This window comes from Leptonychotes weddellii, chromosome 15, assembly GCF_054177405.1.
Source record: "Leptonychotes weddellii isolate Sample4059 chromosome 15, ASM5417740v2, whole genome shotgun sequence".
In the NCBI taxonomy this organism is placed as follows: domain Eukaryota; kingdom Metazoa; phylum Chordata; class Mammalia; order Carnivora; family Phocidae; genus Leptonychotes; species Leptonychotes weddellii.
In genome coordinates, this window is record NC_138383.1 from 13464866 (window position 1) to 13482331 (window position 17466).

At 55.1% G+C, this 17466-nt stretch overlaps 2 protein-coding genes across 8 annotated transcripts; both read left to right on the forward strand.

Annotated features, from left to right (window-relative positions):
• The first annotated feature begins 512 nt into the window (after positions 1-512).
• Positions 513-4010, forward strand: CD79B (CD79b molecule). 2 transcript variants are annotated; one of them, XM_031032780.2, is made up of 6 exons: positions 513-666; positions 1364-1408; positions 2276-2578; positions 2812-2930; positions 3202-3243; positions 3353-4010. In XM_031032780.2, the coding sequence occupies exons 1-6, from the start codon at positions 609-611 to the stop codon at positions 3449-3451; spliced, it is 666 nt and encodes a 221-aa protein (XP_030888640.2). In that variant the 5' UTR covers positions 513-608; the 3' UTR covers positions 3452-4010. The 2 variants fall into 2 exon arrangements, with proteins under 2 accessions (XP_030888640.2, XP_006737702.2); XM_006737639.3 differs by having other exon boundaries at positions 517-666; positions 1361-1408.
• Positions 4011-11993: 7983 nt separating this feature from the next.
• LOC102740189 (somatotropin) lies at positions 11994-13538 on the forward strand. 6 transcript variants are annotated; one of them, XM_081804139.1, is made up of 4 exons: positions 11994-12255; positions 12371-12523; positions 12709-12870; positions 13160-13538. In XM_081804139.1, the coding sequence occupies exons 1-4, from the start codon at positions 12055-12057 to the stop codon at positions 13358-13360; spliced, it is 717 nt and encodes a 238-aa protein (XP_081660265.1). In that variant the 5' UTR covers positions 11994-12054; the 3' UTR covers positions 13361-13538. The 6 variants fall into 6 exon arrangements, with proteins under 6 accessions (XP_081660265.1, XP_006737704.2, XP_081660266.1 ...); XM_006737641.2 differs by having other exon boundaries at positions 11994-12249; positions 12407-12523; XM_081804140.1 differs by having other exon boundaries at positions 11994-12249; positions 12449-12523.
• The last annotated feature ends 3928 nt before the right edge of the window (positions 13539-17466 follow it).

Consider the following 17466-nt stretch of genomic DNA (forward strand, 5'->3'; position numbering starts at 1 on the left):
TGTGGCTCCCGGCCTCCACAGGGACAAATCTTCATCAAGCCCCAACATGGCTGCCTGCGCTCCAGCTGAGAGGCTGCCCGCTGGGCCCCTCCAGGTGCCAGGCCTGGGCCCAGTATAAGTACCCCCACCATCCCCAGCACCCCTGCACCATCCTTCCTTGGTGCCTCTCTTCCTGCAGAGTGCAAGCTGGCCCAGAGCCGAGGAGCTGGGCTCGCATTCACCCCCAGGACCCGGGTGTCTTCAGCTAAGGGCCTGGGAACCTGGACTGCACAATGGAAGCCTGGGGACCCCAGGACAGGACCGTCAGTGGGGTGGGGGTGCGGGGAGGGGAGCACAAGATGCCCTCGGATGACCCAGTGGCCCTTGCCTCCCGGAGTCATCCACTGTGGTGCCCTGTGAGCCTTAGCTGCACAGCTGACGAGAGAGCCCGCCCTCCCCAGGGTCCCAGGAGAGCTGGTGCCTCCCCTGGGTCCCAATTTGCATGGCAGGAAGGGGCCTGGTGGGGAAGAGGCAGGGAGGGGACGGGCTGCAGCCCAGGCAGTTACACGTTTCCCCCCAGGAGCCTCTGTCCTAGCCACCAGCTTAGGGTCCAGGACGGAGCGGTGAGCATGGCCAGGCTGCTGCGCCCTGCGCCTGGCACCTGGCTGGTGCTGTTGCTGCTTTCAGGTACGCCGCCCCCCTGAAGCGGGCCCCCACCCCACCCCCCACCCCCACCCCCAGAGGCTGTTCGGCCTTTCTCTTCTGTGTCCCGCTCTCTCCAGCCCCCGCCTTCTGTCTCTCCCACTTTCTGCCTCCTGTCTCCCTCGGACCGCCCTGGGGCCTGGGTCTGTGGGTGTCACCCCGCTCAGTAGCTCTGGGCTGTGGGGCCCCGGCCCCTCTTCTGCTTAGAGGGTGTCCGGCTGAGCTGGGGGCGAGGGGCTGGTGTCTAGGACGGGGACGGAAGAAAGGAGTATGGTTTACCCCAGTCCCTCGGGGGCTGTGTGTGTGTGTGTGTGTGTGTGTGTGGTGGGGGGGCGGGGGACACGGGAGAAAGGCTGCCCCCAACCAGACCCTGGGATGTGCATGTTCCAGAAATGGTCCCCTGGTCTGGAAGACAGTTGTGACCTTCCTCCCATCTCATCCCCGTGTCTGCTCAAGGCCAGCCGACAGGCCCAAGGCAGGAGGGGGACTGGGAGGTGGATTTCTGGTGACTCTTCCTCACTCCAGTCTCTCCAGAGCAGTGCCAGGGAGGGCTGAGGTCTCTTGACCTTGATGTCCCGGGAGGAGGAAGTGGGTCTAGGAATGTAGGGGCCGCAGGGGTGGGGCAGCCAGTTTCCAGTGGAGAGCCCTGGCCCAGTCCCGCCTACTTCCTCCCACCCAGCAGGTGTGCCTGCAGCCAAAACAGAAGACAAGTACCCGGATCCCAAAGGTCAGCAACTTCCCCTGCCCCTTCTGGGGGCAAGTATGTGTGTGTCCAATGCTGGTCCTGGTCCCAGGGGCTGTCCCATGGTGGCCCCTGTGCTCTTGTTCCCCCGGATGTCCCCAGCCAGGACACCCATCTCTAGGCTACCTTAGGGTCTCCATCTCAGAGGCCTGGTTCCGAGGGCCCCCCCCCAGCACCCCTCCTGCCAGCTGTCACCCTCATTAGACATAAGCGCTCCAGTCCCAGCAACTAAGGGGTGTGGCTCAACCCAGGGTGGGAGGGGGGAAGCCAGAGGGAATTGCACCGAGGACTCAGGCTGGGTCTGTCTAGCTGGGTCAGACTCAGCCTGGGAAGGAGCCTGTAACCCTAGGGGCTCCGACAGGCCACAGGGCCTCAGAGATTCCCAGGGGTCTCTCACTGGGAATGCTGGGAATGATGCAGGAAGGGGGCTTCTTGGAGCAGGTGGGTGGGAAGAGCTTGCCAAGTTGAGAAAGAAGGTTTAGGAATCAAAAAGTGGGAGCACCAGGCCAGGTGGGAGGCTGCCCTATGGGCAGAGGCCCCAGTGGGTGAGGCCTAGATCACGCTGCTGTATGGGCATGGAAAGGAATTGGAAGGTTCCAGAGGCCTTCTACAGGAAAATCAAATGTTGGGGTGGGGGCAGTCGGCAAGGGGCGGGACACAGTGGTTTGGCCTGCGGCCACTCATGGGGCTCAGCTCCCACACACCTCTGCCTCATGACTGTCCCATGCCCAGGAGCAAGGACAGACGAAGGGGACAGAGCTGGGGTAGCGGCGCGAGGGGAGGGGCCCACGGTGGGGCAGGCAGTCAGGAAGATGCTCCGCGGGATGCTGATCCCAGCCTTGGCGCCCACAGGAAGCGCTTGCTCCAGCATCTGGCAGAACCCACGCTTCATAGCCCGGAAAAGGGGCGCCACAGTGGAAATCAGGTGCCACGCAAGGGAGTTGGAAGCCGTGAGCTGGCTCTGGAAGCAGAAGATGGACTTGGAGCCGAAGCCGCTGCTGGACGAGGGCCGCATCCTACAGAGCCACAACGGCTCCATCGCCACCCTCACCATCAAAGGCATCCAGTTCCAGGACAACGGCATCTACTTCTGCCAGCAGAAGTGCCCGAAGGGGTCCCTCAGCAAGGGCTGCGGGACTGAGCTGCGAGTCATGGGTGGGTTTGGGACCTGCCTTCCAGCCGGGGTGGGGGGCAAGGGCGACGGGGCCACGGAGCCTTTGTAGAGCCATCTGCATCCCGCCCCGGCCCAGCTTGCCACCTGAGGGGGGCGCCACACTGTGAAGGTGGCCGCGGCCGTAGATGGCCCAGGAGAGCCGCTGAGGAGGTCCTGAGGGGCGCAGGCCCGGAGGGGGCCCCCAGCCTCACCGCCCCTCGCCGCCTCCCCACAGGGTTAAGCACCTTGGCACAGCTGAAGCGAAGGAACACACTAAAAGATGGCATCATCATGATCCAGACCCTGCTCATCATCCTTTTCATCATCGTGCCCATCTTCCTGCTGTTGGACAAGGTGACCGCGGCAGCCAGCGAGGCGGCCATGGGGCAGGCCAGACGTGGGCAGGGTCTCCATCTCCCCGGCCCCGGAGCCCACCCATTGACTCACCTATGCAGTCTCTCCTTCATCCATTCAGTTGTTCTGAGTGCTCCTCACCCCCTGACGCCTGACCCCTTGCCCCCAATCCCTCTCCCCGGCCCAGTCTCCCCGGCGCTCCCCAGCCTGGCCCAGCAGTGGATGGGGTGGCGGGAGCTAACACTCTGCTCTCCATCCCCTGCCCCGCCAGGATGACAGCAAGGCTGGGATGGATGAAGATCACACCTACGAGGTAAGGAAGAGGGGGGCCCCACAGCGCTGAGGGCTGTGGGGTGGTTGGCGGCCATCCGCTGGTGTGGTCAGAGAGGAGCCAAGGCCTGAGCGCCATCCCATGTCTCCAGGGCCTGAACATCGACCAGACGGCCACCTATGAGGACATAGTGACTCTGCGGACAGGAGAGGTGAAGTGGTCAGTCGGGGAGCACCCAGGTCAAGAGTGAGGGGCCGGCCCTCCCCATGCCCCTGGGCCCAGCCAGCCGGGCCCTCATTGGCTGTGTGAGAGCCGCCTCCAGCTCCCAGCTCATCCCCACTTCCCTGGACCTCGGTCAGCCTCTGAAGCTGGCCCGCCACATCTGCCTGCCGCCCCCCCGGCCCCTGGTCCCCAGCTCTTGGCGCAGAGACTGGAGTGGAAGGGCCGCAGGGCAGGGCAGTGATTTGGAGTGGGGACTTCTCTGGGGATAGACTGGACCCAGACTTCTGGGGGTGCTATGTGGGGATCCAGCCCATGTTCGGGACGGGGAAGGCAGAGGCTTGTCTGGAACCTGCAAAGGGACTCAAGCAGACCAGCTTCCTGCAGAGCCCGGGAAAAGCCGTGGTCCATCCCACTTGGCCACAGATGGGCCGCAGAGGGCTACATGCCTCTCCCACCCTCTCCCACCCTCTTCCACCCTCTCCCACCCTCTCTCATCCTCTCTCATCCTCTCTCATCCTCTCCCACCCCAGGGGGCTCCTAGCCTTGATCCCATTCTCCCATGGAATAAACAGTGTGTCGAGAAACCACACACAGGCTTGTGACATCTATGGGTATGGGGTGGGTCAGAGTATCTCTCTGGGCACAAATGTTTGGACCTCTGTGGGCCCGGAGGGTGTGGGAGAGGATCACTGCCATGGATCTCATGGGCCTCTCCTGGGCTCACTAGGGCTTCTCTCTGAAAGCCTGGCTGGGATCTGTGGTTACGCCCTTCAGGTTTTCCCTGGCTGGGCCCAGATCAGAGAAAGGCTAGTAGCCCTTTTTTAGCAGGAAGCCTTCATCCTGCATTCCCTTTAGCCCACAAGCAGTACTTGGGTCCTGCTCTGTAGGGCAGGGGTCTCAGCCTTGAAGGAGCTTGCCCTTGCCCACCCATTCCCAATCCTTCTGTCCCTGAAGGCCCTCCATCTGCAAGAAGCCCTCCCAAATATCCCCAGTCCCTGCCCAAGCCCCGTTCCTGCCTTGTGCTGCCCATGCTGGCCTTTGTCTCCAGTTAAACTACTCCCCACCATGCCTGACCCAGAGCCACGCAAGAAAGAGATTCCTAAAGAAGGAGGCTTTGCGGTGGTGAAGTTTGGGGGTCCTTAGGTGACTCCCTTCAGCCTTTCCCAGCACCACATTGGAGGCCCCCTAGAGCCCCAACATCCCCACAAAATGATCCCTAGGGCCCTACAAATTAGGCCCCAGTGTGCCGGCTGCAGGAGGGACAGGAGCAGTTCCCAGCTGGGAGCTTAAGGGCAATGAACCTCCGTGTGCAAAGCCAGGCCTCGCTCCACTTCCTATGGACCTTGGGGGGGTGGGGCGCCCTGAAACACCTCTTTGCCACTCATGCTCTAGATTCAGGCCAGAGAAATCCCTGCCCCCAGGGAAGGGCCAATTTAACTGGAGAAGCAAGACCAGCATGTGGGGACCAGTAAGAACAGCCACCAGTTGTTACCAGCTTCCCCGCTGGACCAGCAGGTGGGGTGGGGCAGGGGGCTAAGCTTCCTGCGCCTGGGGTTTCCAACAGTCCATGTGTGCGTGGCTCAGTGGCGCTCACCGGGAGCCAGGCTGGGCAGGCCAGGCAGGGCCCGCTCCCTCCGTGGCCTCCGTGGCCTCTGTGGCCTCCGGGTGGCCCTGAGGAAACCGGTTTGTTTTGGCATCTGCCTCCACTGAGCTGGAGCCCTTCCTCTCCTGCTGCTTTGCATAGTGGCGCTAATTCTGTCCTCCTACCTCCACCAGGGACCCTAGCAGCCGGGCTAGGGGTGGGAGGGTGTCTTCACTTCTCCCCCCAGCAGGGTCTCCCCTGACCTGGGGCTGCCCTGAGTCTAGAGAAGCCCTGGCTTTACCAAAAGACTAATACTTTTGGATCACTGAGTTTTCCTAGCGCTTCGCAGTGCTGTTGGCCGAGAATTACTTGAGCCGCAAGCCCTGCCTCCTACCCTGGACACCCCTAGAGGGTATTTGCCCTCATGGTAATGATGTAGAAGCCCTCCCTGGTCTGTTTGTCTTTTTTTTTCCTTTGTTTTTGTTTTTCTGTTTTAGGGGCTTATGCTCTGGGTATTGTCCTACCTATATTAGGGGCCCCTGGCCCCCAGAACTGACTGAGGCAATGCCGATGAAACTGCGTGATGCTGGTGGGAGTGATGAAAGTCTCAGGTCTCAGTTGCTTTATCTGTAGAATGGGAATCATAAAAACTTGTCTGAGGGAAGGGAGTTGAACCAGATGCTGTTCTTTTTCTTTTTTTGCCATACAGTAAAATTGATTTTGTTTTCTTTCAGTATACAGTTTGATGAATTTTAGCACATGTGCAGATTTATATACCCCCCCACCCAAATCAGGATACAGAACATGAACCAAAATCTTTTATTGGGCCCCTAAAATACTTACATATTGAGCACCTCTGAAATGCCAATAAAATTGTATCGAACAGCCCCATATTCATGTACATAATCTTGCATAAGCCCCAGCATAAACCTGGAAGGGGGCAGCATCATCCGCATTTGATAAATGAGCAAATCAAGGCTCAGGAAGATAACAATGGGTCAAAGTCATAGCTTCTGGGGGATTGGACGCCTGCTGATGCCAAATCCAGCATTCTTCCCGGGACCTCGCCTCTGCCTCCCTCGGAGGACTCTGCAGCATGGAGACATTGAGGAGGAAGTAAAGAAGGAGGAGAACCAGGGAGGAGAGAATCCTGGGACAACATTGGCCGTCTGCAAACATTTCCCATTGTTCCCAAGTCCCAACACACAAGGACACGAGTCCCAGCCTGGCTGGAGTTCGCGCCACGGGGACATCCTTCTAGGGGTCCCGCTCTGGCCGACTCCCCCAGGCCTCCCCTTCCACAGAACACAGCCCTGAGGTGCCTTGGTGGGCACATGCCCCACTGCCCACTGGGGGAATCCAACCGGGTCCCTCGGGGCCCTGCTGTAAGCATAGGCTGGTTCCTTCTTTGTTCTAGCTTGACTTCCGGCCCCTTCGATGCAGGTGCTGCCAGGCCTGGGGTGCTCTCTGACCTGAGGGTTTGGGTGTTTTTTCCAGCAGAATCAGAGGTGACAGAAAAACAAAACAAAATGTCAAAGCTGCCGCTGTGTGGGTGTCACTGGTAGGTAGTGTTTGTCCCTTAGCAGGTGTCTGAGTCTTCTGCGAAGGGGCCGCAAAAGGCCATCTTGGAACACAGGGTTTGGGATTCCCAGAGTCTGTCTGCGAGCGTTCTGCTCTTTAGATGACCCTCAGGGCTGGATCCAGAGCCCACATCTGTGAAATTCCTGGGTGAGTCCGGCTCTCCACGGTGCTCCTGGTTCCGGCACCCTCAGAATCTGCCGGTGACTCAGCTGCAAACAAAAAAAAAACACACCTTCTACTTGGGATACCTCAGCGACCTCTCCAAGTCCAAAGCCTCTACCTGGAAACTTAGATGACTCCACAGCACGCAAAGATTAACTAGCGTTCAATCCTGAGTTCAAAGTGTAGTTTGTTAAAGTACATTTAGATGGATCCTAGTGCGTTTCTTAAATTAAAAAAATAAATAAATAAAGACCTCTTTCTCTCCAACTGAACACCACTTTCTCTGGTGGTGAAAGCAGGGGGGAGGGGGGCGGTGCCAGACACCTCGGGAGGTCCCGCTTAGGGCTCAGGTTCTGCAAGTCATGAGTCCGTGTAGAATATTTGTGATCAGCATCTGCATACTGCCTTGTCTATTTTTTTTTCATTTAAATTTTTTTCATGCACGTAGTGCCGTGTATCGCAAGATCTTGTACTTTTTATGATTTTTTGGGGGGTACTTCTCATTTTAAATTCATTCTCTGAGAAGGACATGGAGACACAAGGTGGCCTACCTTATCATTTCCGGGTGGGTGGGTATTTGAGTTCCTCCCTTGGCATCGTCCTCGCATTTGCTCGCCCCACCTAACACGTGCTGGTTGAGTTCCTGGCTCTGGGAGTGTGCCTGCTGTCTGTCCCCCCCCTCTTCCCAGGCTTTGCTCTCACCTCTCTATCTTAGCTGTTTCTTTCATGGCATTTTTGGCAACGTGAAATTTCCTTGTATATTTTGCCATTATGTATTTGTTTGCTCTTGTCTCTCTTCCCCGTAGACAGTAAGCTCCAGCAGAGAAAAGATGGTGTCTTTTTTTCATCTGGGTATGCCCATCTGCCGGGTACGATATCCGGCACATAGAAAGAGCAATGACTACTTCTAGAACCAGTTAATGCATGAAAAAGAGAATGAGTGAATGAATGAATTGATGAAAGGCATGAATCCAGCCTCGAAGGGTTTACAGTCCCACAAGGGGCATAAAATGTCCACAAATAAGCACAGAATTAGGTAAAAGGAGTCAGAGGTGATTTCCAATAAAGGGCACCAATCAGAAAAGCACCCCAGACTTCCCACAGCTGCTGGACACACCTGGGTACTCACTACTTCTTTTTCTTTTTTTTTTAAAGATTTTATTTATTTATTTGAGAGAGAAAGAGAGAGACAGAGAGAGCAGGAGCAGGGGCAGAGGGAGAAGCAGACTCCTTGCTGAGAGGGAAGCCCCACTGACGGGGGTCTCGATCCCAGGACCCCAGGATCATGACCTGAGCCGAAGGCAGCCACCCAACCGACTGAGCCACCCAGGTGCCCCTCACTACTTCTTTATCCATGGGACTGTCTCCCTGGGGAATAATCCCCAAAGTGGAAATTAATAGGTCCAGTTATGGAGGCTGTTATGCACTTGTAGATGGTTCAGAGATTCTCAGCCAGGGTAAACAACACCCTTATCAACCCACAGGAGTGCCTACCCCTATGCTACCCCCCACCCCCAAGCCCTCCAAGGCCCTTCCTCCCTGCTTGAGCCCTGTGGCAAACCCAAGGGTCCAAAGAGATAAAGGAAGTGAAAACATGATGCACACTGAAACGTGCAATTCACATGTGAAGGATGATGTGATTTGGTTCATTAAATTGGGTTACATCGGGTTGTTTTTTCTGCAGCTTTTCTTGGTGTCCGTGGACCTCATTCTGGGGTGAAGCTCCTTCCGTTCAATTCCCCCCAGCTTCACTGAACATCTGAGCGGGGATTTGACCCTCCTCTGCTAGCTTTGTGCTGAGGAAAGTTCTGTCCGTGCCCAACAGCGCCACTGTCTTTCCCGGATGAGGGTTCTAAAGAGTTCCATGTGGTGGGAAGATGGGGGCCTTGGACAGCTATCACTTAAGAGCCAAGAGACTGTGGGCAAACTACTTTATTTCTTTGAGTCTGAGTGTCCTCCTCTGAAATGGGCCTCCCACCCCAATCAGCCAGGACGGAGCCTCGCACATGGTGGGCACTCAGAAATGTTGATCTCCTTCCCCACCTCCCCTGACGAAGCCTTTGGGAACCCCCACATAACATTCTCTAGAGACCTTGACCCAGTGCTGGATGATTGACGTGGTGCTCGGACTCCTGCTGGAAGCAAAGGGGAGGCGGAGTTACATCCCAGGGGTAATCCCAGCCTCGGGCCTCAAGGAAGACAGCACAGAGTTCGTGGTGGGAAATGTAGGCCTCAAGTGACCAAGGTGGGGGAAGTGGGAAGAAGGGTTACCAGTCTCTCTGAGGCGGGCCCTAAGGCTGTGGTAAGTATGACTCCAAAGTAAGTTGGCCCCAAACCCCGCGGATTGAACCTCAGAGGGGTTCCTGAAGCCTGAAAGAGGCCACTTTCTGATCAAGAGCAGATCCATGAGCTTCCATAATAGGTACAGAAAACCCCAGATTTCAAATCTGAAAATATGAAGGGCTTCCAAACACACTGAATTTCATGGATTCCAAGATGATGGGCAATTCATCTCGAGTCTTTTGAGGCTGACCCCAGAGATGCTAATCATAGCCTCTTCCTACCGGCCACCATACGGAGGCCATGGTTTGACAATCTCTGAACCTGGAGAAGCCAGGGGTCTGGCCCTTTGGTGCCCCAAGAAAGGGTGGATGACTCCCCAGCACCAGAGGGAAAATCCCAAGTCTACCTCCACACCCTTCCATTCTTGCTGCCACCATGGTAACCCTAAAGGGGTATCCTCAGGGACCTCCAGAGTCCTGTGAGCCGATCTAGTTCTGGGGTCAATGGAAGTGGGTTTGGTGAGAAGAGAAGAGCCCCTCCCCTGATCTGGCCAGTTCCATCTGTTCTTGGCAGTACCCTGCCTGTGGGGAACCTCAGCCACACTTTCCCTGTGCTCACCTTGTGTGGTTCTCAAGCAGTCCCCAACTTGGGCTCCTGTACCCTCAATCCTAGGGGAGGCCTGACGCTTCACCCGTGGTCCACAGTTCACCTACAAGTCCCCCCACCATGAGCTAGAAACTGGTCATGAAGGGTTCCACATCAGTCCTCCTCCACAGGGTGGAAAGAGGGGGGCGGGGAGGTAGAAGGCTGTGTGGGCCTCAGAGAGCTTCCTCCATCTTGCTCCTGGCCCCTCCTCTGTGGTAGAGCTGCAGGGAAGAGAGGAAAGTCTTCCCCACGCTCCCCTTTTCCTCAGGCCTCCATCTTTAATGATAGCCCACTCTGATCCTCCCTCAGCCCTCCCTGGGGAACAGCTCCATGCGTCCAGTGCCTTCCCCAACAGCTGGTGAATCAGGGCACAGTTGGGCAATGATTCCAGAATGATGGGAGAAAAGGAAGCTGTATCCTAAAAGTGGGAGGTGGCAAGACACCAGTACTCCTGTCCTGGACCACGAGGGTGTGACTTTTCAACGTTGGTTGTCAACACCATAACCAATGACCTCTAGAAGGGTTTGCTGGTTCATTTGTTTGTTTTCCCACAGGGCAAGTGCTAAATGTTCTTAGACTCAAGGGGTGGAAGGTTTACACGGAGGGGAATGTGTTCTTTCCTGCTCTTAGCCCTGGGGGTGATCTGTTGCTGGTGGCCTGCAGATGCCACAATGTCCCCAAGCCTGGGCACCAGGAGGCTGGAGGGCGGCTGTCCTACCCAAGCCTTCCCAGCCCCCGCCTTGCAGGGCTACCTGATCTCCGACGTGCACCCTGTGTCTCTGGGCCAGTCTCGCCTCGGAAATGAGGAACAAAAGTCTGCCTCGTAGGGGAGGACAAAATGAGGCAAAGGGACCCTCGTGATGAGGGGGCAACACAAAATCCCTGTGTTGAGGGGGATTTAGAAGATGAAATGACCGAGTGGCCCACCCACTCTGCTCGGGAGAAAGAGTCTGGGATGATCAACAGGGGAAGAGCAGGGTTTTGGAGGTCAGCTTCAGCCGAGGTAGCTGGCGCGAGCAAGCCTCTCTGAGCCTCGGTCAGCTCCTCTGTAAAATGGGGAGGTAATAATACCGCCTTCACGAGATGGTTGTGGGGGTCAAACGTGTCACAACGTGACCAGCTCTGTACGAATATTTAAAGGGGAAGAAAGACTGGGAGGACACTAGGGTGACTGGAGAGAGCATCTGTGGGGGTGCTGTACCCGGAGTTCCAGCGCTGGGGACGAGACCCAAGCCCTCAAGGCCTCTTCCAATCTTGAGATCGTCTGGCGGTGCCTGGGCTTGGGGGGCGGGGGAAGCACTTGGGGCCTGGGTCTGTTCACTTCTCTCCTTGGTTTGCATCTCTGTAGCAGGTCCGAGGAGCAGGGGGGATGCCTCCAGGTTTGGTCCTTTGCCCCAGCCACCTGGGGGCGCCCCCACGTCAGGGAAAAGGGGGGGGAGTTGGTGGGGAGTGGACAGTGTGGGGCTGGGGCCCCCTGGAGGTCGGCGTTCAGCACCAGCTGCCTCAGGCCCGACCAGGTGGTGGGATGGCAGGAAAGAGTGGGGGATGGTGACCGCAGCAGAAGTGGAATCTGGGGCTGAATTGTGCCCAGAAACCTCAGGATCCATGGCTGTTCTGGGCTCCCTTTCCCCAGACACACATTCTCTCTGGTGGACAGAGGGGAGCCGTGCGGGGCGGAGGGTCGGGAACAGAGGGCGAGGAAAGGTGGCGCGGCCCTCCCAGCACAGCCGACCTGACACAGCCCCGCTTTTGGGGACCGGTTTGGGTCCTCCTCACCTGGGCGGACCACCCCATGACGGTACCTGAGCAGAGCGCGCCTGCCACCTCCCCCTTGAAATGAGGACCGATTGGGTGGTCTCTCAAGCTGAGACCCTGTGTGCAGGGCCGGTGACATCAGAGAGGGGAAGATGGCAGGGAAGGCCTGGGGGACATGACCCCAAGAAGAGCGGGAACAGGACAGGAGGGAGGAGGCTCTAAATTATCCATCAGTACAGACCGGCCAGTGGCCCGATGCATAAATGTATAGAGAAAATAGGGGGGGCGGAGGGGGAGAGAGAGAAGGGACCAGGGTATAAAAAGGGCCCACGAGGGACCAATTCCAGGATCCCAGCACCCAGCTCCCCAAAGTGCTCAAGGTCCTGTGGACAGCTCACCCGGCTGCGATGGCTGTAGGTAAGTCCCCTCGGGCTGGGCGAGGCGGGGGCCCTGCCAATGGATGGGGGCGCTAAGCCTGGGCTCTGGGGCTGCTGCAGGGGAGCACAGAGGTCTGTGCCCGGACGTTTGGCCAAGCGTTACATGTTCTCAGTCCTGGGGCGGGGGCAGGGGAAGGGCTGGAAAGAAACAGGCCTCTCTCCGTCTGGGCCCCAGCCTTGCCCTCTATGTCCCTGTGTGTCCCTGTGTGTCCCCGTGTAGGCCCTCAGAACTCTGTGCTCCTGGCCTTCACCCTGCTCTGCCTGCCCTGGCCTCAGGAGGTGGGCGCCTTCCCGGCCATGCCCTTGTCCAGCCTGTTTGCCAACGCCGTGCTCCGGGCCCAGCACCTGCACCAGCTGGCCGCCGACACCTACAAAGAGTTTGTAAGCGTCCCAGGAATGGGTGCTGGGGGGGGGTGCAGGAAGGGGTGAGGAGTTCAGGGTGATTTCATCAAAGCGAAGAGGCTGTCTGCTGAGCACAGCCTGAGGGGGCTTCCGAGTCAAGCAGTGGGGCGGCCCTGGGCGGGTGTCCTTGCTGCAGGAGCGTGCGTACATCCCCGAGGGCCAGAGGTATTCCATCCAGAATGTGCAGGCCGCCTTCTGCTTCTCGGAGACCATCCCGGCCCCCACGGGCAAGGACGAGGCCCAGCAGAGATCCGTGAGTAGGCCAGGGCGGGCCGGCCCAGGGGCAGGGGCCTCCCTCCTTCCAAGAAGGCGGCCCCTCCTCTCCACAGGAGTCGGGCCCCTGGGGCGGGAGGGGGCGCAGGGTAGCAGGGTGGCAGCGGGAGGCCCCCGGGGCCCCCAGGCCGAGGCCGGCGCGCCCACCGCCCCCTCTGCCCGCAGGACGTGGAGCTGCTCCGCTTCTCGCTGCTGCTCATCCAGTCGTGGCTCGGGCCCGTGCAGTTCCTCAGCAGGGTCTTCACCAACAGCCTGGTGTTTGGCACCTCGGACCGAGTCTACGAGAAGCTGAAGGACCTGGAGGAAGGCATCCAAGCGCTGATGCGGGTGGGGATGGCGCCCTGGGTCCCCTCCTGGGGGGCCGTGCCCGCCCTCTGCTGGGCCTGGTGGCCCCGCTGGCTCAGACGAGGGGTGGGGGACTTCCAGGGGCGACGGTGCCCCTTCCTTTATAGTAAGCAGTCAGGCCTTGACCCCTGAGAGCGCTTCCTCGGTCCCCCCACCCCCTGTGAATCCTCCGTTCCCTTCCCTGAGCCCGGAGGGGAGGGCCGCACCCGGAGGGACTGGGAGGAGCAGCGGCCGAGGCCTGGGTCTCTCTCTCCCTCCCCGCCTTTTGCAGGAGCTGGAAGACGGCAGCCCCCGGGCCGGGCAGATCCTGAAGCAAACGTACGACAAGTTTGACACAAACCTGCGCAGTGACGACGCGCTGCTCAAGAACTACGGGCTGCTCTCCTGCTTCAAGAAGGACCTGCACAAGGCCGAGACGTACCTGCGGGTCATGAAGTGCCGCCGCTTCGTGGAAAGCAGCTGTGCCTTTTAGTGGCCGGGCCTCCCTTTCACCCCCTTCCCTGAGCCTCCCCTCACCCTGGAAAGGGCCACTCCCGTGTCCACTGTGCTTTCCTAATAAAATAAAGTTGCATCACACCATCTGAGTAGGTGTCATGCTGTTATGCGGGGCAAGGGCCAGGCTGGGAAGACCACCGCGGGCATCCCGTGGGATCTGCTGGGAAGGGTAACTGACACGATTCTTCCTGGGCTAGAAAGAAACGGACACACTCACTGCTGTCTGTCGCACATCAAGTCCCCTGCCCAGGCCCCGGGTCGCAGCTCTCTGGGCAGCCGTAGGTCAGGCGCACCCCCATAAAGTCTCTGGAGGTGTTCCTTCCTCCCCCATGGGCCCCACAACACCAAATCTAGCCCCCAAGAGCGGGAAGAAGTGGAAAGCAAGACAAGCTAGTAAGTACAGAAGCAAAATGCCCCAACATGGGAGAAAACAATGAGAGAGATCAGAATTACTTTTGTGCAGAAAGTACACATTAGACGCGCCTACTTTTGGAAAACAGGAACGATGCAAAAGGCTTTGGGACAAACAGACCCAGAATATTGGGGATCTGAACGGTCGCAAGGGAAGTGGAGGAAAGACACTAAATCGGGGTTGCAAATTCAGCACCAGCAGGTGCCAGGTAGATAATTAGGAAAGTAAGGAGGGCTGGGCGTGAAGGGATAAGTCCTGACTGACACTCCGCTTCCTCATCCGGGGTACAACACCGAACATGGGGACCAGAGCAACCTGGAGAACTCAGGCCTTGGCGCCATTCAGGACCACAGGGCAGGGCTTCCAAACCTCCTGATTTTTAAGACACGCAGGACATCCAGACTTTCACGTGAAATCTGATTTTTAAACATTGGTGACTAATTCACATTGAAAACATTTTAAAAAATATTTTACTTCTTTATTTATTTTAGAGAGAGAGCGAGAGTGGGGGAAGGAGCACAGAGAGAGACAGGATGGGGGAAAGATCTCAAGCGGACTGGGCACTGAGCCCGAAGCCTGACGCGGGGCTCGATCTCACGACCCTGAGATCATGACCTGAGCCGAAACTAAGAGTTGGACGCTTAACCGAATGAGCCACCTAGGCGCGCCCATATCGCAAACATTTTTAAGGTCAAAAATGAACCCAAACGCATTTGCTCTTCGAGTTGTCAGTGAGTGATTTGTTCTAAGGGCAGTGGATTGGAATAACTTGTGAGGGAAAGAATCAGAAATATTTGGACTTGAATTTAGGCTCATGAGTAGATTACTTAACCTCTCCGGGACCCAGTTTCCTCACCCATAAAATGAGATGATAACATATCGCCTTGCAAGGCTAATGTCAGGATTAGATAAAATGGTGTTTCCGAGGTGTTTGACACATTACAGCCCTCAAGAAATTGCAGCTCTTTTGCACTGAATTTTGGAGCGTCCTGTGTTTTCTGATGGAATGTTTAAATATTTGTTATTAAATCAAATTCTGTTTTGCTAATCGCTTCTCAATTGTTTCTTTCTTATTTCCACATAAACTTACAAGGGCAGTGGTTAACACTGTAGAATGAAGTCTTTGGTCACCCAAGCACCTTCGCTAAGTAGTGACCTATAAATCAATACTTAGATGCTCAGAGTAACTCTATTATCCAAACATGATTTTACAAAATCAATGATTCTTTTATAACACAAAAGTCAGTGTCCTAATTAATCTTGAAAAGTTCAAATTTGTATATGCTATGATGAATTTTCTTTAAAACAAGACCCACCTGTATTCATTTTGGATACTTGACATTTAGTAAGTTCTTGGGGAGTGGTTGAGAGCTGGGATAATCAGAACCCAGAGCTCCATTTCTTAGCTCAGAAACCATTCGCCTGCTGTAGATCATTCTTTTAGTGTCCGGCTTAAAATCACGGACTTTGGGGGTTAGAAGGGGCTCATGGGTCATCCTAATTCATTCTAATTTAGGAGTCTTACTCCATAGCATCGCCTAGAGATAGCACTCACTGTGTAGCACTAGTATGAGGGAGTTACTGTTTCGCAAGGCAGCTCGCTCTATTACACCGCTCTGGTTTCAGAGAAGTATTTCTTACATTAAGCTGAAAAGCAATATTCCTGTATTATCCCTCATTGGATCTTAGAATTATTTGGAAAGCTCATATTCTTCAGAAGTTGAGGTAATGAGCATAAATAGAAGGATCTCTTAGCTTGGATAAGTGTTTTAGAAGGAAACGTGACCATTCTTTAAAAAGTACGGTGTTTGTTGAATGAATGTGGCAGAAGAGTGCCTTCGGAGCGGTGTTAACAGCTGCTAGGGAGAGGGTTCTACAGTGGGCTTGTCATGACAGCAGTAGACTGCAGGGGGAGCCACAGGCCAGGGAGCATCCGCTCAGCTCCTTCTGGGTTTAGCAGAATCCACTCCACCAAAGCTTGTTGAGAAATTCAAAGATACTGGTTGATTTTGCAAAATTTTAGAATTTAAAAAGACCTTAAAGACCATCTCCCCTAAACTTTTTGATTTGACCAATGTTATTCTGTCTTTCAGCTTTTCAATTAAGCAGTGGAGACCACGCTCCATTGCAAATTAGAAACACCTGAAATGTTTTCTAAACAACTCTGGCAGTAGCCTCCACTCTCTGCAGTTCTGATTTAATTGGTCTGGAAGGGATCCAGGAAGGAGTCATTTTAAAAACTCCCCAGGTGAGTCTAATGTACAAACAAAGTTGAGAACCAGTAAGTTAGGGACCACAAAGATGAGATATCCGGGTCCACCGGTGATGAAGACCTGGGTCAGTTGTGGCTCTGTCTGTTTCTAATTCTAAACAGTCCTCTAAAAATGTTCTAATAAGCCAGTAACAAAAGACAAGTATTGTATGATTTCTCTCTATGAGGTACTTAGCATAGTTAAATTTATGAAGACAAAAAGTGGAATGGTTGGTTACGAGGGCTGGGGGAAGAGGGAATGAGTTGTTGTTGAATGGGTGGAATATCAGTTTTGCAAAATGAAGAGTTCTGGAGACTGGTTGCACAGTGTGAATGTACTTGACACTACTGAACTGTACACTTAAAATGGTTAAGATGGGGGGTGCCTGTCTGGCTCAGTTGGTAGAACATGTGACTCTTGATCTCGGGGTTGTGAGTTTGAGGCCCATGTTGGGTGTAGAGATTATTTAAAAATAAAATGCTTTTTAAAAAAATGATTAAGATGGTAAATTTTATGTTATGTATATTTTACCACAACTTTAAAAATTTTTTTAAATTTCTAATGAAAAATCTTCCCAAAGGTGAGATTGGTGAGATTTGCCGAAGAAAGAGTTCAATAGCCAGAGCTCAAGGAATCTTGAACCCCCCTGGAATAACGTTTTTCGGACTCCATGTAATCTTTTAAATTTACTCTAACCTAAAATGACCTAAATTTACTCTAATCCGAATTTCTGTGAAAATTAATAAAAAGAAACCTAGTTTAGAATGGAGTGGGGAGGCCAGCAGGGGGAGCTCTCATGCCCTGCCACTTGGCGATTGCAGACCCAACAGGAAGAGATGGACCTTGCAGATACCACTTTACTATCAGGCAACTAGAGGCAAGACTTTCCTCCGCCCCAGCAACAGCCCAGCCAATGAGAGACACTCACAACTCAGCCAATGAGAAGCCCCGATACTTCCAACTCCCACTTTACTCCAATGGACTTTTTGTTTACAACAGTCTTCCCAACGTCCCCCCTTCCTCTATAGAAAAGGAGTCCTCTCCTTCGCCCTGCGGACTTGCCTATGGTTTTGGGGTAGCGTAGTTCCCCTAAATTGTGATTCTTCGTTATTCCCATATAAGCGCGTTTTTGCTGGTAAAATAACTGGCATTTTGTTTTTAAGGTTAACCTTAGTGATCATGAGTGGGATGCAGAGAAGCGCCCCAACAATTCTGGGGCTGAGGAGCAAACAGGCGCTGGTACCCGCAGAGCCAGCCGGGCGCACTGACTCCTCCAGGACCTTGGCGTTGAGGGTAAGTTTTCTCCTGGACTTTGAGCTCTGCTCTGTGTTTGAGCTCTCCAGTCTTTATTCCGGATGTGTTTTCAGATCTCGTTTTTTTCTGAGAGTGTTCGCTTGGCCTTCCGTCTGACTCTTGTTC